The sequence below is a fragment of the Pseudochaenichthys georgianus genome, chromosome 21 (assembly GCF_902827115.2).
Source record: "Pseudochaenichthys georgianus chromosome 21, fPseGeo1.2, whole genome shotgun sequence".
NCBI classification, from domain to species: domain Eukaryota; kingdom Metazoa; phylum Chordata; class Actinopteri; order Perciformes; family Channichthyidae; genus Pseudochaenichthys; species Pseudochaenichthys georgianus.
Window position 1 is genome coordinate 25774952 of NC_047523.1, and position 23375 is coordinate 25798326.

The 23375-nt window shown below is 42.0% G+C and overlaps 1 protein-coding gene across 1 annotated transcript in view; it reads right to left on the reverse strand.

The window, feature by feature from the left end:
- The window catches only part of myo16 (myosin XVI), a 91022-nt gene that overhangs the window by 56230 nt on the left and 11417 nt on the right, over positions 1-23375 (reverse strand). Inside the window, exons 3-11 of the mRNA XM_034110372.1 lie at positions 17243-17313; positions 16470-16613; positions 9087-9195; positions 6964-7088; positions 6606-6731; positions 3327-3402; positions 993-1143; positions 704-854; positions 243-353 (exon numbers count right to left, since the gene is read on the reverse strand). Of these exons, the coding sequence (XP_033966263.1) occupies positions 243-353; positions 704-854; positions 993-1143; positions 3327-3402; positions 6606-6731; positions 6964-7088; positions 9087-9195; positions 16470-16613; positions 17243-17313 (1064 nt within the window). The remainder of the gene's footprint in view (positions 1-242; positions 354-703; positions 855-992; positions 1144-3326; positions 3403-6605; positions 6732-6963; positions 7089-9086; positions 9196-16469; positions 16614-17242; positions 17314-23375) is intronic.

The following is a 23375-nucleotide window of genomic DNA, read 5'->3' on the forward strand; positions in this document are numbered from 1 at the left end:
AGCCACTGCAGGAGGTGCTCATGGGTATAAAGACCGTGTGATGTGATCCAAACATTACACCCCGAAATTCCCAGTCCGTAAACAACACAGCACTCATCTACAAATAAACAGCTGAAGCGGCCCAGTTATGCCGGAGAGAGCGTGTGAATGTTTGTATTTCTATCTGTTCTGTGTGTTTTAGTGCATGTTTAATGCTGAGTGGGACCTCCTTGTTAAGTGGCACAAGGACAGGCGAGTCTTACGTAGATTTGGTCGTTGCCAAAGCGCTTCTGCATCTCGTAGAGCAGACTGCTGTCGGTCAGCTCACTGAGCGAGGCCAGGTCGTCATTGGGAGCTGGAGGCATCAGCTTCACCTAAGGGCAATGCAAGGTGAACATGTAAACCAACTAACATCAGCAGCTTGAGTATTTTCAATGAAACATTCAAAGTCCCAGACAGTGATCTCCAGTCATATTCAACTGTAGCCCACAGAGATTTAAACTCATTGTTCCACTCACACTCTGCACTGCTTTATTTCCTTACTTTATTTTCTTTATCTACACTGCTCTTGGGTCTCAAATGCACACTATTGCAGCGATAGCACATTGCTTAACTACTACATACTTGATTACTTCTCAATTATCACTGCTGAGCTGAATCAAAACTGCAATTTGGCACAAAGCTGATGTTTTTACGTAGCGCCGAATCTTAAAAGACAAGGTACCTGCTCCAGTTTGCTGGCACCGGAGCTAAAGGGGCCATCGAGGCCATTGTCCTGTGAGGGCTGTCGGCTCAGTGCTCCACCTGCCTCTCTGAACATGGCACACTTCTCCAGCAGACTGTCCCGCTTAGAGATAGAGAGACTCAGGGGGTTGCTGGCAAAGACAGAAGGTGGAGGGAAAGGAAGCAGATTTGGGACAAAGGATGATAGATAAATGGGGGGGAAAAACAGGATTAACAATCTGTGAAATAACCGTAAGTTAACCACTGTGCCCATGAAACTGTTCACTCACAAGTTCTTGACAGGAGTGTTGAGGTCGTGTGAACCGCCATCATAGCGTTGGTCAGTGGAGGGCAGGGGGGCGGAGGGGTCCTTGAGTCTCTGCAGCCAGCTCTCCTCTGCATTCAGCAGCATGTCAGCTATGGGCTCTGACGCGGAAATATCTGGTGAGATGACACAGGACAGGCTCATCAATACAACAATTTGTTATGAAATTGGAACTTTACAGAAACGAGTTTAATTTGACATTGACAAGAACTTCCGAATGTTGGAGTTGTCTGTGTAACTGGTGAGGACACATGCCTTTCTGCTCACATGTTCACCATACAAATGCTCCTTAAAAATCAATGAGGATGAGCCTGCTCTGATGCAGAATGTGAACCCCACTGTGGATCAATCCAACTGTGCTTAAGAGGAAGGGGGAAATAAGACCCCCCCTGTCTGTAATGAGGTCTAACAGGGCACGAGGGAGGGGAGCGGCTTCATTCTGTCTATTTATTTCTGTGTGACTGACAACCCCCTAGACTCCCATCTCTTTCTCCGGATCTCTTTCGTCATGTTGATGCTGAGGGAGGGGATGTGGGGCTCTGAGTGAGAAAGAGGGGGATTGTCTCTGTCTCTCAGGGCTTGTATCACATCTTTTCAAAGCCTACACACGAGAAGAGGCTATTGATTAAAGCCAGAGTGAGGCATTCAGGGGTGTGATGAAGCCATGGGAGTAAATCGTTTGATGCAGCAATGATATTCTAGGCCACAATGGATAGAAGCAAATAACCTTTATACGACACGTTTCATCACCTTCACAGGAATACACGCTTACGTTTAGCGCTACGTACAACAGCATTCAGTGTCCTGTCAACACGCACATTTATGTTTCTAGCCAGTGGTCCTTTTCAAAATGCAATGCGTGCATCTTTAAGGCCCCAATGTGCTGAAAGTTGTACCAGCCTCGCCAGCTGGCAGGAATGTGTGCATGCCAGCAGAACACGAGATTAGGACTTATCAGCCTACACTACACATCCCATGTGTGTAACCTCTATTACGTACATACAGATTTTACTTGTAGGTTCCATGTGATTTTAAAAACATCAGATTTTCCCACAGTGAATCAAAGCAGAAAACTGCATTAGTCAGCCCTCAGTTTCCATCTTCCTGCTCTTTATCAATTATAGATAGTTTTGCAAGAGGAGCAAGACATTTCTCCGTGGCAGTGTTGCAGATAAAAATAAAATAGTTCAGGGTATGTTTAATATTTGTTCAGGTATTCGGGCAGGATGAAATACTGTACTGTAACAGTAAGACTATGCTTATTTTTTTAGATGGTAACGGTATCTACGCAGTTTAAATAATTAATCATCTATTAGATGTGAAGTGTAGAGCCTACCAGGCCATTCAGGATCCACATACATTAGTGTGCAACATGTCTTTAGTCAAATCTCCTCTGTTGATCCTGTAAGCTTTCATTATAAGAACACCTTGCATTGATAATCCCCCTCGATAAAAACACGATACATTTATGCCCATTAGCAAATCAAGTATACAAGCCTCTTTCGATGTGTGTATGACAGGCTTCAAAGTAAGATGTTGGTGATTTCTTTAATTGATACATGAGTTCTTGCAGATACAGATGAGTACAAATGAGCTTAGAAGAGACTGATGATGGCGTAGCATCCTTCACTGTGTGTGTGTGTGTGTGTGTGTGTGTGTGTGTGTGTGTGTGTGTGTGTGTGTGTGTGTGTGTGTGTGTGTGTGTGTGTGTGTGTGTGTGTGTGTGTGTGTGTGTGTGTGTGTGTGTGTGTGTGTGTGTGTGTGTGTGTGTGTGTGTGTGTGTGTGTGTGTGTGTGTGTGTGTGTGTGTGTGTGTGTGTGTGTGTGTGTGTGTGTGTGTGTGTGTGTGTGAATAAGTCAAAATCCATTTCAGTCAGACAACTCACGTGTTCCTTTAACATGTTTATTAGAAGCAGCATATAGTTGAGTTTGGCGACTAGGCTCGGGCATCATCACTCCATAAATATACATAGCACGATGAGTGATGATTAAATAACTAACCCCGAGCCTACAGGTGGAAGCTGGGGTGGTGGTGGGACAGGCAAGCGGCAGCGACATAGAGCTGCAGCAATAGCAGCAGCAAGCAATGCATGGAGAGAGATCTGGCAGGTTAAATAGAGCGGCTTATTAAGGAGACTCTGTTTGGTTGGTTGTAGAGTGGCAAGGGGCGTTATGTATTAATGCAGCATCAGTGCTCGAGTTGACTGCCTGAACTAGCTCGCAGGCTTCGTCCCCCATTGCAACAGCAATACTTGTGTAACGAACATGTGTATATCTGTGTCCATGCCTCGATATGTTACCTGAGGGCTTGTCTTGGTTGCAGTTCAACAGAGTCGGGTTTGCTCTGTGCCTCAGGAGCTGGCTAACGATGCTTGTCTGTAAGAGATGGGAGAAACACCAACATCCATTTTCATTAGATCTGAGAAAAACAGAGCATTTCAAGGGCACTATTTTCTGCATCTACTTTCAAACCATCAGCTCAAGGAGAAAAAACATTTGATAGTGGATGTTATCTGGTTAGAGAAGATGCAAATGTTATTCCCACATTTATTGCTAGCACAGATGTATCAACTTAAAATGGAAGGAATGTATGTATGCATTTCTGTCTTTACATCAACCGTTCATCCATTCAACTTCACACTTAGCAGGTGTGCTGCTGAAGACGCAAGTGTAATGTTAAGTACAAGCTCTTGAGACCTATGGGACACATTCATTTATTATGTAAACAGTGAAGTGTGTTAAGAGAGATCATTTTGAACTGTGACACCAGCAAACGGCATGCTGGGTACAGCTAGGTCTGCGTCGATGATCATGTGAGCCTTTGCACACAAATACTTTATCATGGCTGGTAGATGCAATTATGTCATGGCATGTGAAGGACCCAAAGAAGCACAGTGTTGAGTGTGAAGTTATTCGGAGGAGCGGTGATACTGGAGGCCAAGCAATGGGATGGTCTGAACAGACACTGCTGTATATGTAAATGTGGGATATACTATATGACAGACCTAGAATTTAAACAATGAGCAGATGGCACAAAGTATGGCACACATGACAGGCTTATACAAGTGTCGCTCCTGACAGGAGAGATCCTTTAATAACGAGTGTATCTTCCAACACATATCACAGTGGAAGAACCCCATAGGCTTCCCTCATTTACACTCAGTGTCATGTGATGGCTGTCACCTCTGTCCTCTATGGTCCCTCTAGGATTTTATTTTAGTCTTAGCTCACACATGCTCTCAGTCTCACTGTCAGATATGTTCTCCTTCCCCTCTCATGTGACCGGTCAATCATACTGATTTGTATGGTAATTTAGGGAATACATAGAAATTAATTGTTTAAAAAATAAAACAGTGGATAATAACTAAACACAAGCAGCAACTTTAGAAGCGCACATTCTGGGAAAACAATCTGGGGAAATAATAAACCCCCTACTGTTCAGTTTCATTACTTCACTTGGTTGCAATAAAACACACACTGAGGACGCACTGAACGACTGAGGATGTTCCATTGAGGTTGAATATCAGAACAAACACATACACACAATCCACTTCTCTGAACTTAACATGTGCATTGAGTACGACAAACAGAAAGTAACCATATTATTTAGTTTGATCCAAGTCAACTGAGCTGGCAGAACTAACCAAAAGCTATACTTATGGTTTCTCTGCATTGTATTGCATTCAAAAGGATTAGCAGATGCTTCAGTAAAATACTGCTTTCAAATTCAACATTGTAAAACCGTAAAGGGGACTTCACTCGCATCAAGAACATTGTATAAAACATGGGCAGTATTAACCACAACATACATAAATAAACAAATGCCCTCTGTGGCTCTGGTGGAGTATTACAAAACAGGAGAACTTCTTTTTACCATCGCAGAGTAAATCGACTGCAGTGCAGAAGAGCATGACTCAGCACATTCAGCAGAGTGACGCACGTCGACAGCTGTTTAGTTCTACTGAGTCTACAGCATCTGGAGTGCCAACAAACTGTCAGCTGCACTCACACCCTATAAATACTGAGCACACGTCAGTGGCACCACAAGATCTGAACTCTCTAATGGGTCGGGAGGATCGGGAAAAGGTCATCACATTGAGATCAGCGGGGGACGGAGCAAATTCAGAGTGGATGTAGATTTAAAAAGACAGAGCCATTTTCGGCTTGAGCCCAAATACTCTTTTAATAACTTTTGTCAGAGCTGAAAATAAATCTTGAGCTTAAGGTACTTTTGAAATGTACACAGATTCAGGGAGTCTGCTTTATTTCCCTAGGTTTCACATGTACCTCATTATAAAACTGAAAGGACTAATCCTATCCCAGTAGGGCTGTATTTAAACGTCCTGTCATTTTTGTTAAAGAATCCACTCACAAAACTATTTAAAATCCTTTCCTCAAGAGAACACATCTTGAAAAGCCTCGACTCACACCGAGGGTGCCAAGCGAGGGTCCAACTTACCACAAGACCGGGAGAAGGAAGCTTAATTAACTGCAGTAATAGGGTCATGTATCTTCTTAAAGGGTGAGTGTAGTACACACGGCACATTGCAGAAGGGGGTCTTTGGGTTTAACATTCCAGCTAGTGTTTCCAGGCAAGAGTCTGCTTGTGCTAGTTTGCTGCATATATACACACATCTTAAACCCGCACTGTCCTACATGACTGACGTGTCACTGTCAGTATAAGGGAACGCTGACAGGAAGTGAGAGTTAAGAAGGCCCAGGGAGTAGTTGGTATGCATGAGGCAGAGCACTGGCACCAGTAAAGAGCCGATGGCTGAGGTGATTTAGCACTGTAAGGCCAGCCAATCGATTCTGCAATCCTCTAGACTGCCACTCTTCAGTCAGATGCACTTACATATTACTCACACTCACACAGACTAATTGAGTATGCAGAAAGTCTAAAAACAAAGACACAAGAAGGTTATAAGTCCATTTAGAAGATTGTACATCTATATTGACTGAATACTGATTATTTTTTCATCCAACAAATGGATGACGGATTGTGCGAGAGGAATAAAAAAGGAAGCAGATCGGCATGAATGAAACAGAAAAAAGCAGCGAGCTAAAAGAGTAGCAAGAATGTTCAAAACCCACTCTAGTAGGGAGAAAAAAAACATAGCTTCAGGGTAGATGAACCAAAGAACTAGAGAGCGACTCTTAATACAAACTGAATAAATTCTCTTTGTCAGCACCCACAGCACAGAAATGTAATTAAATATCCAGTTGGGTCAGCAAGATGTGAACGTGATCACTTCCTCTCCTTCATAGTTGGAACCCTTCCAAACCTCATTGCTCCAAAAGCTCTCCTCCGCCCCGTCTAGAAATCAATCTCCTTTCCACTAAGAGAGACCATTAAACTGCTAATATAAAATGCTGTAAGCCCAAAAAGAGAAGTTTATCAGAGTGTGTGCAGGGTAACCGGGGGCAACTGCCTCGGAGGAACAATCAATCTGTCAATAATCTCCTCGTTATTTCCTTAATGACTTCATCACATCCGATCAATTCAGCTACAGGAGGTTACATTAGGAAACTACTTCATTAAAAGCATTTTGACAATTTGTTGAGCAGCTGTGAGTTACCTGTCCATATTTAGCAGCCAGGTGAAGAGGGGTCCAGAAGTTGTTGTCAGCAGGATGAGGGTCCGCCCCGCTCTCCAACAACACAGAAACCACTTCTCTATAACCACTGGCGGACGCGATGTGGATCTTCAGGGAGAGAGAGAGAGAGAGAGAAGGAATGATAAAGTTATGAGAGCAAAAAGTTGAAGCTACAGTATCTAATAAAAAACTTCAAGGAAGACAATAATCCAAAACCAGGGGAATAGAGACACAATGGGGTCAACTCACACACACTAATAATAATAATAATAATAATATATTAATTTTCTATAGCGCTTTTCTGAACCCAAAGACACTGACACCATGTGGCCTTACTCACCAGAGTGACCCGGTCATCATTGGGCTGGTTGATGCTTTCCCCCTTGGCCACAAGCTGTCTCACATCAGACAGCATTGTGCTTGGTCTCTGCATCTTCATTGCATGCATGGATGACACATCCACACCTACAAACACAAGAGAGACACATGTTAGAGTAAGTACTCTCATATCTTTGTGTTAAAGAGTCTATAGTCAGGGGACGTTTAGTGTAGCAACAGAAAGGCATTTCATTGGCTTCCAGCATAGCGACTGGGACCCAGTCAAACAGCTAGCTTGACTTCAAAGAACATGTTCTGTTATGTGTCTTATCTATCTAACTCTAAACAAGAAGGCAATAATGCATATTTCCCAAACTGTCCAACACATCCTTTTAACCTCATACACAGGTTCAAATGTTTAGTTAGTTTGCTGGCTTTCGCAATATCTAGGGATGGGTTGCATTTAGGTAAAGGGGTCTGACACATTTTGCATACAAATATAACCAAGTTTTATGCAGAACTTTATTTTTCAACAGAATTTGCCTTCAGGACGACTTTATCTGATAGTGGTCATACAGGATCAAACTGTGTTACAACACAACTACAGAATCACATTTTAGGGAGGATGTTGGCCGTTTATGTAGCATCCGTGTGAACACATTACAAACTGCATAACACAGTTATCAAGCCTGGCGGATTAAAAGATGGCGGTAAGTGATCCTTATGTTGATGACAAATCAATAGAAATAAATCAGGAGGTTGATCAATACAGGGCTGACACAAGGTCTATCCAAAAACTATGAAGATCAATGCACTGCCAACTAACCACATACACACACTGGACCGGACTTTGGTTGCGGTAATAGCAGGAATTGATTTTCAATCAATCAATATTTTAGCCCCAGGGAACTAGCTAATGGGACTTTTCAGAGTAGACTGGTTGGATTAGCTAATCAATGAGTTTGTCTCTGTAAACAAATGAGAGCCACTGGATGTGAAGCTTTTTAAGACATGCTCACGAGACATTAACATAAGAAGAAAGTTCTTGTTCTATACTGTGTCAATACATTGAGAAAAAACGGTGTCAACAAAAAGACAAACGACTTGAGCTAAGACAACAAATAGGAAAACAACATTTCTACTTCTTGCTGGTGTGGAGACACATGTACAGTTTGTCTTTTTCCCACAAACACACAAACTAAGTGGGAATGGAAACTGTAAAACCAAGTTGCTATAGCAACAGAACAGGGTGAGCCTATGCGTGTTTCATGGTGGCAAAGCCCAGTATGATGGGGGGGGGGGGGGTATCATGGGAGCTGAAGCTAGGCAGGAGGGAGAGCACCATGGGGTTGGGCAGACAGAGGCAGAGAACAGTCTCAACAAATGAAGTGCTTTGGGAGTCAGAAAGTGAGACTGGGTGTGTGTGTGTGTGTGTGTGTGTGTGTGTGTGTGTGTGTGTGTGTGTGTGTGTGTGTGTGTGTGTGTGTGTGTGTGTGTGTGTGTGTGTGTGTGTGTGTGTGTGTGTGTGTGTGTGTGTGTGTGTGTGTGTGTGTGTGTGTGTGTGTGTGTGTGTGTGTGTGTGTGTGTGGGTGTGGGTGTGTATGTGTGGTCGGAGCTTTGATGAGTTAACTGTCTGCAGTCAGAAGCTGGCATTTGTCATGTGAACTTGTGGCCGATGGCAGATGAATGAGGGGAGACCCTCCATCAGTGTCTACATCTGTTTCTGTCTAGCTTTGTCAGCATGATTCCTGTTCCCCTTTTTCTCTGTCTCTCTGTATTTCTCTGGCATTCTGCCCTGCCTCCCCGCTGTCACCATCTCTGGTCCAAATACGTTTGTCCCTGTGCGCCTGCAACCTGCCTTTGCCTTTATCTCATGGAGTCCCCTCTCCTGTGTTGACCTTCTACTTTCTCTGTGGGAGACAAGAGCCCCAATCACAACCCACCATCATTACGCCTGTGGGTATACTTCACCTTGACACGCAAACACACACACAAAACACCTCCCGGTTACCTGTGAGCATGAGGTATCAGCTATTTAAATGATCCGTTGGCTTCCTCAATGAAATACTATTGCTATTTTTCTCTATTTGAAAGGGGGACGATAACATGCGTGGAACACAAATACAAATAACAGTTGAGTTATACCATTTTCCTCCAGGTGTTTTCGGAGGATGTAGCTGGTCTCAGTTCCCTCGGATGCGTAGTCAAGAGGAATGTTTCCGTTGACATCCTGCAGCAGCACATTCACCCCGGACTTCAACGTGCACAGCAGAAAAAAGGCAGAGAAGACACAAAGTGTTGGTCGGGGTCATTCATCAGACTCGAATCAATGATGAAGTGGGCACAATTATCTTGGCTTCCCAGAGGCGTAGACCTGAGCAGAACCATGGAGACATTAACAAACAATACAGTGAATTAAATAACTCATTAAAAAACGGCCCGGGGGGTTGGGGCGGGGAAGAGCGAGGGTGCTGGTTACCGTTACCTGGTTCATCGGGGTGAGTGTGTGACATGATTAATGTGTATTTACTCAAGAAGGACCCTGCCACAGTATTTACTGTTATAGTATGAGATAACATGGTAGGCCTTCCCTCGGGCTGCTTTAATGACTGTTACTCTGACAACAGCACAGTCGTTTGTCACAATATGGCTATGATTGATTGCCTTTCTTTGGAGGAACTCAACTGCATTATTATTTGTAAAAATGTTGCAATGCTTCACCAGTAGAGCAGAAATGTGTACAAGATATTCACAATGTACTCCTGGACTTACATTCTGTCCTTTTCACTTGTATCATCCCCTCTTGGGTTGGGTACTAGAAGTACATATTTTCAAGAGGCAATTGTCAGCATCCAGACGTAAATTGCTTCTTGTTGTTTGACTTAAACATAAAAGACAAGCCAGTGTAACGATCGTAGCTGGACCAGGTCTGATAACATGGACAGGGGATTCTAAGTGAGGATCCTTATTGAATATTTACAGCTAATAGAATTCTAACGACCGAGTTGGAGCGTGGCAAAGAGATTTATGACCTGGTCCTCAAGCAGAAAGAGAGGGAAGGGTTGGGGACAGGAACATATGAGAAGAAAATAGCAACACAAGAGCTGTTAACCTTAGTGCTCTGAAAACAGAGCAGCGAAACCACAAGGACACTGAGCCTGAAACCCTCAGAGCAACCTTGCCATTTTTAATTGATATAAATAAGACGACTGCTGATTCTGCTAATTACAAAAAAGTTGTGCGGATATTCAGAGGAAAACAATGTCATCTAAGAAATCCTGAGCAATTCACCTCAATAAAGGCAGCACAATGCAGTTGATTCCAGTTATCAGAGGATTTGTTCTGGTGAGCTTTGCAGTTCCATTGTGCACTGAACCCCTCTGTGTGGTCTACTGGGAGCTGTGTTCACTCAGTAATAAGGGTTAGTTAGGGGTTAACAAAGGGAATTAATTAACATTAAAACATATCAGCTGCTGCTTCGTGACTATTCACAAACAAGAAAACCTTATCGCTACGTGAAGCACAGCTTGAAGAGCAGGAGAGATGAGATGAGTGAGTCAGAGAGAGGGCAAATTATTATCACCCCCTCCACCTACCTCTACCCCCCCCACACACACACACACACCATCCCCCAGCCCTACATTTTTCTTCGAATGACACATTTAGACTGCTCCATCTATACTCCTTACATATGTGCCTAATCCACTTATTTATAAAACATATCTTCATATAGTGTGTGTGTGTGTGTGTGTGTGTGTGTGTGTGTGTGTGTGTGTGTGTGTGTGTGTGTGTGTGTGTGTGTGTGTGTGTGTGTGTGTGTGTGTGTGTGTGTGTGTGTGTGTGTGTGTGTGTGTGTGTGTGTGTGTGTGTGTGTGTGTGTGTGTGTGTGTGTGTGTGTGTGTGCGTGTGATGCACAGTGGTTAGTAAAGGGGTGCACTAACCCAGACAATGCACTTCAAGGTCCAGTAAAAGTCAACGGGGGTCTGGCTATATAAAGCTATCAGCTGACAGAAAGACATGTATTTCCCTTTCGGTCAGACATAGGGCAGAGAGAGAACATGTGTCGTTACCAGTACCTTTAAACCAATACCAATACCAACAGATTACTCCTTTTGATACATTTTCTTTAACTTCATTCTATAACCATCATTAGAATAGAAGAATGTAGGCACGTTACATGCAAATTATTTTTACTCTGTGAAATACGCCGCACTTGACTTTACCACACCACACACTTTTAGGGTTGTAGCTGTTGCATTAGAAGGTCAATCACTAGTTGTGTTAACCCATGAACACTTGGGGTGACTGGCTGTGAGCAAAGCTATACAAAAAGTTCTTTTATTTTCAAAATCTAGGAGAAAAGAAAAACAGGATAAAATGCATGTATAGTTATACTGGGGACGTTTCAATACTTTGAATACAATCATGAGCCATGTGCTAACTTATAAAGTGAAATTGCTACACTTGCCTTCTTAAGCCTAGAGTAGTTTTACACACTTTGATAACAATAACAATCAGCCACAACAGAAAAAGATATTCTGAATTTCCTTTTATGTCCGAAACAAGCAGATTATGGTGAAGTAAGTGTGATGTGTGGGCAGGGCCGGACTGGGACAATAAGTCAGGCCGGGAATTATACACCCAGCCAGGCCACTACCAGTTGCCATTCTGCTGGATTTATTTGTAAATATTTACAGCGTAGCTGCCCATAGTGATAGCTCTATAGTTTAAATCTACCCAATAATAAACATATGGACAGGGGTTACTATTTAAAAAAATGTGCAAATGTATTTGGGAACCTATCCATGTGAACATATTTTAAGTGGGGGTGGACCTCAAATCCTCTAGGGGGGTCTGGGGGCATGCCCCCCCGGTAAGATTTATTTTAAAATGTTGGAGTTTAATGCATCAACCTGGTGCATTTTGAGGGGAAAATAAAGAGACTACACCTGGAACACCCATATGAAACAGAACTGTATACATTTCAATAATCATAAAATCATGGCCATAACCAATAACATATGAAAAACACTGAAAGTTGTTTATTTATTTATTTTTGGTTCATTTATAGTTGTGAGTGTGTCTGTGCTCCTGAATCAGCCTCCCCTGTCTCCCTCCTCTCCTCCCTGCTCCTCTTTGAGGCAGCAGCAAAGACTAGTTTTAGCTCTCAACAAGTTTTACAAGTGTATCTTACCTTCTTTCTTTTTATTCATGCATATTTTACTAATCACTCCCCCCTCAAATGGAAATATGGGTTTACATAAATGGTGACCAAACAGTTTGAGCCTCGCAACCGTGCCGCGCCACACTATGCGCCGCATAAGCGCATAGGTGCGCCGTATTTGCGGCTCCCTCCGCGAGATGAGGCTCCCTCCGCGAGGGGAGACTCCCTCCGCGAGGTGAGGCTCCCTCCGCGAGGTGAGGCCCCCTCCGCGAGGTGAGGCCCCCTCCGCGAGGTGAGGCCCCACGCAGTGTGTGTGATCAGCCTGTAGGGAGGGACAGCCCTGTCGGCAGGCCACATCATGTGTGGACAGACAGCACCCTGTGTGAGGCAGACCCACATTTGCGCAGCGTTGCGTTCACAATACATTAAAAAAAAGGAAAATCGCCAGGCCAGCAGGCCACTTAACAGGCCAGGCCATCGGGAAACCTCCCGGTCCTCCCGATGGCCAGTCCGGGCCTGTGTGTGGGCCATTGATACAGACACATTAATAATGTGTCTGAGCTCACATGATATGAACTGACAGGTATAAACGAGTCGGCGCTGTCTGGCCTCACAGGCTGCGAGGGGTTAACAGGTTGACTTCTGACCCCGACACGCTCCTTGACACATTTTGATAAATCCACCCCGGCTGTGGCAGAAATGGAAATCTGTTTATATCACGCTGTCCGTGGTTCATAATGGAAGTTGTTAGGTGCAGTGACTGTTACAGAATCAATAACAACCAGGATATGCACTGAAAGCTTTCCCAGGGGGAGTCACACTGTCACAGCCCAGTGGAGAGCATCCGGTACAGGGATACACTCTATCCATACACACTATTATTAGACTCTCCTATCTAAAATCACATTACATGTCACTTGTTAGACGCTTTTATCTGAGCAATCCCCACAGGAGCAACTTGGGATGCGACATGCTGACTGCAGTGGGGTTTGAACCTGTGACCCCCTGATCCGAACACCAACACACAACCCACTGCACCACACGCCTCCCTCACTAAACCCAAAGCTTTCTCTGATTAAAAACTAACAAACCAATATTTTTCATTTCACAAAAATGTATTCCAGTGTCAAGGAAACTTCAAACATGATTATCAAAAAGCTGCGACAAATAAATGTAGAAGCAATTGAGGATTGCCAACATCATTGCAGCTGTGGCCTGCCACACTGCAGTTTTTAAATGTGTAATCACCACATGGCATGTGGCAGTGCTTTCTGTTGTGATTGCACATTGACTTGATGAGGAATCTAATGCAAGGATAACACAACCTAATGTACTGTCAAGTTAACAAACATAAAACTGTGGACAAATCTTCACAACAACATTAAATATCTCCTCAAATGTTTTTAAGATAAACACATTTATTTCAATATATCTAACCAAGAGTCGGTTGAAAAAGTCTGTATTTGAATTGAAATATAGACTTCATTAAGCACAAATACTTAGAAATCCAAAAATGGTTTAGACTTCAAAGTTCTGGGACTACAACTAAAGCAGATTACAGAGCAAAGAGAATAGTGGTGTGCAACAATTGCTTAATGAACTCATGTTCGGAGGAGGGAGGAGGGCTTCAACAAGAAATCCACTAAATTCAACTGGTGGGATGTGGAGCTCGATGCAGCCGGGGGCTTACTGTTAATAATTTGACTTCAAAGGACTCAGAGTTCAGGAGTTTTAAATTCATCATTTCCAAGCCATGAAAGTGGGTCACTTCGACTACAACTGTAACCCCGTTGGGTTTTTAGCAGTACGATGAGAAATAACATTTGGAGAAGAACCTGTCTCCCAGGGATTGCCACATCTTCCCTGGCTTGAGTCTGGGGACTGAATTTGAGTATCACAGAAGGTATGACAGAAGAGGACGAAAGAGAATTATTATGAATAAAAACAAAAAATCCTCAGTTGAAGTGGTAAACAGTTTCAGAGACTCATTATTATGCTCTCCAAGAGTCCATATGTTCAACACTGTGTAGTTCCTCTCAAGGAGACACTTAATCAGAATTAGGGCCAGTCTGTGATTAGGTCTAATCACTTACCACATCTTTTCAGTTCAGCGTTTCACAAGATAGCATATGAGGAATTTCTAATTGAGAAGTAAGACTTGATAAGTATCTTGTGGGCCGTGGCTTTGAATAAAAGGTCAGCTAAAATGTAGCACATGGAGATTGTGAGGCGCTGTTGATGCTTCCTAATGCATATGTATGAGCCAAGTCCTACTACATTGAAATCTTCATGAAAATGTGAAGGTCTATCGGGTTTTGTTAGTTAATCAGACAGTATTCCCCATTGAAAATGACAGTAACAATGTAATATTTTAGTGGAATCATTCATAAAGCCTACACACCCTGTCATGTTTTCTATTCTGAATAGTTAGTTAATCCTGGCAGGTTCTCAATGACCAACATTAACCAGAGCTGGAGCTCGGAGTAGCTTTAGGAGTGTATTTAGAAATGGAGTGGGAATGAGACGGTTTAGAAATGGCTTACTTCCTCCCCTGCTGTTTGGAGGCAGGAGATAAGAGAATGAACATGTCTGCCAATCCGGACGCTGTGCCACAATGACTTCTAATCAACCCCTCCTCCTTTACTCACGAGAGCTTGGTAACATCTCAGTCAGCAAAAAAACAAAACTCCCTGGAACTGGAGACAGGAAATCAAGGACATAGAGACAGAGGACGGGGGGAGGGAAGCGTAGGAAGAGATGGAGGAGGAGGACACAACAGATTAGTACATATTGCCAATCAAAGATAAAGCTGCCAGTCAAGCTCCTCTGGCGAGACCATGATTCCACTTCCCATTAAAAAATAAAGCTGCTATATTCAGAGGGAAGATCCTACACTTACAATTCTGATAAGGCTGCAGCTTGAGTACAAAATGAATGACTGAGCACTGGCACGGTTCGCGGAGAAGATGGTTGTCAAATTGAATAAATAGAAGAAAAGGGATACTGCATCTCTATCGGAAATGTTGCTTGACTGAAGCTATTTTTACCGTTGGACAGGAAGAGCATTGGGGTTTCCTGCTGATGGTACCAGGAAAGAAACTCAAGGGCTTATCTTCGACAAAAATAAGTCGATAATATTGTGCATCCTTATGGAAAATGTATACTTTTCTACATTTTTTACTTGGCTAGTCCACTCACAACCGCAGAGACATGCACAAGGGCATATTCACATGCACACAGTCAAATAAATAATGCAGTGTATCAAAGGGCATTCAAGCTGTGAAAGCTGAAGATATGTGTTGGTGTTGCTTTAGAGTAAGCTTGGAACATGTTTGAACTTTTCACAGTGTTAAATCTGATTTCATATTTTTCCTACAGATTTTCTAACCCTTTTTTCTTTACCGCCTGCTCTCTTCCAACAGTAAATAACTATGACCTCATTTATAAGGAACTGGTTCTGACTTGGTAGTGTATGGGAGACATTTCGATACTGCCTCCAAGGCACCAGAATTAAATCTCTCTCCCTCTCACCCGTGGTATTGCGTATCATGAAAGCATAACTCACTGCATAAAATGCATTTGGTGTATCTATATCACAGCCTCCTATACAAGCTAGGCCGCCTGCATGAGTCTTTGCTTTGAAGGAAATGAAATACATGCAAATACACAAACATACACATGAAGCAGCAGTCATACAGACTGACAGATCCACTTTGCCCTGGCAGATCTTCAAACATCCATTCCTCTCAGGGACGTCTCCTTCCTGTCCCGCAGACAAACAGCAAGCAATCACTCAGGACCCAATCAGCAGAGCCAGCTTGTACTGGATACAGTGAACCCTCCCTGGGTCTAATCAGCACCAGCAGAACAGAACCAGCCCACTGAGTGACTCGGTTGGAGGTTCACCCCCTCCCCTGCAGCTGGCCCCGCTCTCGTCATGGACCTAATCAGTACGACCGCAGCTCTGTCAAGACAGACCCGACAGGAGCTGGGAACATCCTCCGCAGAGCAGGCTCTCCCTTTGATATCATGCTAATGCCCACATAATAAATGTTCTCATCCTCTGTTATTCAGCTGGGTTTGTGAGAGAATAGAAAGTCGTGTTTCAGACCCTCAGTAATCCAAAAGGCTCAACTTGAAAAGACATTTCTAGTTGACTAATTTAAACACGGCCAATGGCACAGAGCTGATTCTAAACGTGGAGCTAGTATGTCGACACTTTCCGAAACACTCATTTGTCGTGGAGACTCTTGGAATAGCGAGAAAATAACTCAATTACAAAATGTGCGTCCATTGATGCATGCAAATGGTTGTCATTCGCCCAATATACCAGGTGTTCATGTTTGCATGTGTGTGTGTCTTACCAGCAGCAGGAGCAGCACCACGTCTGCATGGTCGCACACACACGCCACGTGCAGGGCGGTCCACAGGTCTTCGTCCTGCAGGTTCACGTTCAGGCCTCGCTCAATCAGAACTTCTGCCGCAAACACGTTGTCATGGCGAGCACACTGCAGGATGAAAGCACAGCGGATGGCATTATAATTACTTTTCAAATATGTACATTTCCTGAAGCACTGCTAACAATACACAGTGCACATGAGTGTTCACTGCATAATAATGGGGAAAATGTATTGTACAACCATTTTAACAACTTTACACTTGTATTGCTACAGGGGTAAAATTCTAAGTGATAAAAGGCATGGAGAACAGTTATTGGGACTTAAAAACAGCCTCAGTTTTTGCTGCAACATTTTTTAATTAATGCATGTTTTCTTTTACAATTATTAAAAAAGATATGTCATAAATCACTTTGAAAGAATAAAAAAAGAGTAATTAGGAGGTAGAGTTGGCCTATATGATATACATAGCAGGGTAAAGAAAAGCATCTCCAGTGTAATACAAATAAAGGTGTATGGCAATTAAAGTATGATTTATTAGGCATTTAAATAACTATATCACACTATTTATTAATATCTCAAAACAAAGTAAACATTTATTGTAAAAATATTTTATTTATATTACTTAATCTTGACAGGGGGTGATTTAAAAATAATACAATTGACTTGATTAGCTGTAATTGCATTAAAAGTGCACAAAACTGTAATTTTCAGTCTGTATTTGTTTTGGTGCGTGTTACCAGGTGTAGCAAAGTTCCGCCAGAAGAGATGGGAGTGTTGGGGTCTGCTCCCTCCTTCAGGAGACGCAACACTGTAACACAACAAACATCCATGTGTTAACACTTCCTGTATGTGAAGACAGAGAGGGTGCTTAGGGCATATAGTGAAGACACATGAGGCCTAACACACTTACACACACACACGCACTAATCACTGCCACTCTATCAGAACCAATGTGCGTTGTGTGTCCTCTGACTGTCCATGACGTGTCAGTGTGGATCAGTGTTAGGGGTGTGTGTGTTTGGCAGCTCCTTTCCCAGCAGCAGGTCAGAAAGCCTCTAGGTTGCAAAGCCTCATGTCACACAGTGTAAGCTCCAGTGAGCAGCAACCCACTCACACACTGACACAGATCTACTGAGGGGAACACAGATCACTACAAACAAGTTCACGCAGTCAGCCATAAAAGATGAAAGTAGTAGTAGGCTGAACAAGGTTGCAGCGATTTCACTATAACACTGATATATTATTTATATCATGTACCAAAAGGGAACGAGAAGACAGCAGGGGAGAGAGGACAGAGAGCAGGAGAGAGGGAGAGAGAGAGAGAGAGAACTGGAGTGTGTGACAGATAAATAGAGCAGGATGGGCAAACAAGAGGAGGCTAGGAGAGAGGGAGGTGGTTTGGACATATATGATTATACTGACACTGACAGCACTAGATGGATACTGACTAAACCCTGGAAGAATTTCTCCCAACAAAACAGCCACCACTGTCACGTAATCCCACCACACACGCACACGCACACACACACACGCACACACACACGCACACACACCGGAGTCTTTAAGCAGGAAACTACCGGCTGAAGACAGAAACCAAGGTAATTACGGTGGTGATAATTCTAGCAAATGAAGCCTGTTGACCCCCATGAGGTCATTTTACTTAGAAGGGTCATTATGTAGACAGACATGCTTAAATAACCTCATCCCATCCACACACAGCCACATAAACACACACACAGCAAGCATATTTTAAAAGAGTAGAGCAGTAGATCCTGTTATTATATGAACATATAAAAGTTGAAATACATACAGTAGGATGACGTTTTTTTGCCATCAATTAATGAATACAATAGCTGACGAACATAAAACAGTATTATAATGATAACGCACAAATAAAGAACTTTATTATGGCCTCAAAAACTATTATACGTCTGATTTAACACACTCTACTTGACGCAGCCTCGATGATTACTGAACATGTACCGGTCTATGACTCGCTAACCTCATTACCAAGCTACAGCTGTTACACTCTCGTCTCGTCTCAGATCAAATACCAAACTCTCTGCTTCTGTCTGAACCTACAACATGTTTAATCATTGCTGCAAGCATGATGAACACAATGTGAGTAAAACAATTCAAGTATTTATCAACAGCTTTGCAAAAAACCCTCCTTATAAAATGTGAAAGAAACTGTCTTTAAAGCCGTTGGTTAAACATACAATTCAATGGCACCACAAAGTATAAAGGCGTGTATCTGTGTGCATAAACATATAGGTTAACCTCCGTCATTTGTATATTTCATAAACACAAATGACCATGTTCAGTGTGTCATGCCTTTACCCACCCACCGCCAGACCCCATACATACTCATTTACAATATATAACACATTAAATCTGTACAAAATATCAGTATAGATATACAAATAACTCTCAGCTGCAACCCTACTTATTAAATCTGACACAGTTTGAGAAACATCCATGCTTTGAAAGTATAACATTTACAAAGATGTAATTAAGCAAATGAATTAAATTAGTTTGAACCATTGAGAGATTACTTTAACATTTATCAATTATAAATGCTGTCATCAGTTCATTTTCTGTCAGCTCACTTATCAGTTAATTGACTAAGCATACACATACCGAACACATACTGTGCACAGGCATGTTCCCACTTTTCTAATGGCCACCAGTGCTTAATGGCCTTTAAACGGTTGCTGAGAAACAAACTGGCCAACCTTTTAAGTCAATCAGAGCAATTATCTCCCGTCTCCTCAACATACTGTAGGGCACCGACCGTAAACCCCCAATTATGGCTCATCAAGTACTAAAGTCGTCCCCAGGGAATAGATAATGCTCTTGCTTTCCTGTCGATCAAACCGTATATTACAGGGCTGCTCATGGCTAATGTGGAGCAGTGATTTTTAAGCATGCATTCTAGAGAATGATTTATTTATAAAAAATAAAAGAACTTCCATAGTAAGGATCGCTCTGGTCTGACAACTTCCCAATTTTTAGAGCCAGTTAGTATTGGTCATTGATGCGTGGATCTACCAGAGTTTTATGGCATTGGGTTTGGTGAAAGGTCAATAGATACAGCAATAAGCAAAGCATTTGTCTGGCGGCGATATGGCCATTCGAGACCAATAGCACAGTTGTACCATTGGCAGATTTTTCAAAATCAACCTTGATTGTAGTCTTTTTGTAAAACCCAGGGATCAACTGTGTCCATTTGCTTTTTGCATTAGTCATATTGACAGCGTTATTAGGTAAATATGTCAATCATTCGTTTGAAAGCAGTGTAACTAAAGAAGTAGGATCACATATTGTTTCCTGTGTATTCAGTAGTCTATATGAACATTTCAACAGGTTTCACTCTATGTAATCATTCCACCCTTTCGTTTTGGCCATCAGTGGATCCCTGGATTCTTCCATTCTAAAATATTGATTATAAAATCCCCCGTCCTGGGATTTTACCCACAGAGGGAAGAAGCCATTTGTCAAGTCGATCAGAGAATGGATACAAATGACTGCTTGTCCCAAGGCTCAGATGCTGCTGTAAATGGCAACCAATCTGATTGGCTTAAGGTAAATTCCAGCTGTGCTAATACATACTGCAGGCTACTTTGACATTACTGTAGTTAGAGATGTGTTATTATTCATACAACATCCTATTATCTAGTGATTTAACTAGAAAAAGTGATATCCACCAAGAAAGTTGAGAGGAAATTATCTACTTAGGAGCATCTTAAGAGTGTTTTAGGCTTATAGTAAAGAACGCATGTTTTAATGTAGTTTAAAGAGAAAATAAACTCTTGTCACCATAGAGATGTATATCTTTAGAACAACTGTATTATACATGCACCAAAGCAAAAACTGTAGTTGTGTCTCTATGTTAAACTTCTATAAGTAGCTGTGAGTTTCGGAGTGTGTTTCCTGTGTGTTGGTTACCCCTTTATTAGGAGGCTACTGATAGGGGAATGGAGAGCGGGTGCGAAGCAAAGTCGGCTGTCATTTAGTGGAAAATTGCAAAACAGCTGTTCGAGAAGTATGTGGAGTTTCCATGGAAACCAGATAGGAACCAGTAGCAGAGTGGAAAAGAGAGAGAGAGGTTGAGAGAGCAACCTAAATAATGTGAGGATTGATCGACATGCATCAGGGACTACAAGCAAAGTGCAGCTAACACCAGGTACAGGGAGATATTACGGCTCTGACTCCTGACCACTCACCTGCTCATCATTCAGACTGACAGACGTGTTGTCCTTTAACCGTCTCTGTGATTGTATGATACCTGAATACATTATTTCTAGCTTATACTGAAAATTGCACACCTTTGACAGGTAACAAAATACATTATCTTTTCTCCTCCTCTGAAACGTTTTTTTAGTTAAGAAATATTCTCATAAACCTGCACAGAAAGCCATGTAAGTGATAATAATATTATTTATTGCAGATCTTGAACTTGTTGAAGTAGATATATTGCACATTTATATTGATGTACAGTACATGTATGCTCTGTAGATACAGTACAATATTGAATGCACTTTTCTTCAGCCTCTCTTTTTATTATTTGGCTCCTCTAAATCCTACTGGGCCGTGACATTCCATGAATTTAATAAAGTCCCTGTAATGCATCCTTCATAATATGCCAATTACATAAATATTGCCAATTTTCTCATATAGCGACCAGACATTCTCCCATCATTCCTCCTTGCAGCCATGTATGAGATTCTGTCCACATCCCTCAGTCTTATAAATGCTGCTGTCTCTCCGGTCCTCATCACACAGTCATACTCACGAGTAGCTCTGTCTCACCGCCCCATGTTTCTGAAATGAGCTTCACATGTTTCCATTGTCTCGATCATGATGAAAGAAAGGCACTTGTACAGTGTTCCAATAAAGCTTGACTCTGAATGCAGATTACCGTAGGAGTTCTGTGAAATGGAACAGGGGTCTCCTGCCCACTTGTTGAGATATGAAATGATTTTATGGATGACTGATAAAACATTCACAGTAAACACAGTGAATTTATTTCAACCCTTAAATAATATGTGCTGACCATATTGGGGAAAGGAGTGTCATTACACACTCTTCCCACTTGGTTTAATCCAAATACTCAAACATAGAAGGAAGAAAAAGTATTTAGTCAGCCACCTATTGTGCAAGTTCTCCCACTTAAAAAGATGAGAGAGGCCTGTAATTGTCATCCTAGGTACACTTCAACTATGAGAGACAGAATGGGGGGAAAGAATCCAGGAAATCACATTGTAGGATTTTTAATGAATTAATTGGTAAATTCCTCGGTAAAATAAGTATTTGGTCACCTACAAACAAACAAGATTTCTGGCTCTCACATACCTGTAACTTCTTCTTTAAGAGCCTCCTCTGTCCTCCACTCGTTAACTGTATTAATGGCACCTGTTTGAACTCGTTATCAGTATAAAAGACACCTATCCACAACCTCAAACAGTCACACTCCAAACTCCACTATGGCCAAGACCAAAGAGCTGTCAAAGGACACCAGAAACAAAATAGTAGACCTGCACCAGGCTGGGAAGACTGAATCTGCAATAGGTAAGCAGCTTGGTGTGAAGAAATCAACTGTGGGAGCAATTATTAGAAAATGGAAGACATACAAGACCACTGATAATCTCCCTCGATCTGGGGCTCCACGCAAGATCTCACCCCGTGGGGTCAAAATGATCACAAGAACGGTGAGCAAAAATCCCAGAACCACACGGGGGGACCTAGTCAATGACCTGCAGAGAGCTGGGACCAAAGTAACAAAGGCTACCATCAGTAACACACTACGCCGCCAGGGACTCAAATCCTGCAGTGCCAGACGTGTCCCCCTGCTTAAGCCAGTACATGTCCAGGCCCGTCTGAAGTTTGCGAGAGAGCATTTAGGCCATAAGGTGAACCCTGTTATCGTTTCATCCCACTCCACAGAAGTGGAACTACACAATCTTTAGTTCATAAAAAAGAACGAGTCATGCTTATCCACCAAAAAAAAGTTCGTCGCTAAAATTCCTGTCAATTCTTCTAGGCACGTAATTATTGGCTGAACTAGTCCCTTCAAAGCGTAATAATATCTTGGTCAAAAGTAGTGCCACGGTCCGTCACGTGATCGTGCTACACCAATTGGGTTGCTGCATATACCGGTATCAACAAACAGATTTGGAAAAAATGGTGACCGCCATGATTTCATCGAGTAGCGGGGACGAGGAAAACGCACCAGAAAGTCTCAAAAAGTCAAAATTATCAACACACAAACATTGTTACATGCATATTACGTCTGTGAAGCACGAAAAGGTTGATTATTTTACCAATATCACACTGCAGGTCTTCAACAACATCAATAGACTGTACACCCTCCATGACAGTGGCATTGATTTTGAAGTTACAAATACAATATTATCATATTACAAATAAATAAGAAGAATAATAATAGGATTGAAATATAGATAGCGGAAGTAAGCGATAAGAGATAAAGAAGAAGAAAGAGAATAGGAGAGATCGGAGATATAGCAATAAGAGTAGAGATAGATATATATAGATATCTAAATAAGAATTATAATAATAATAAATAATATAGATATATATCTATAATAATAATCTAGTATATAGATATATATATATTATTATATGATCTATAAATAATAGTATATATAATATTATATTAATAATACTCTATATATATATATATATCATCGTATATATAATAATTTATTCTATATAATAATCTATAATAATGTAATTCATCAAATTATTATATGATGAATGAGTAAATAAATGAATCAATGGTCATTGGTATAAGTACTGCATTTTATTGATCTAAATTACTTAACGTAACAAGTTAACCTTCTTCTTGGA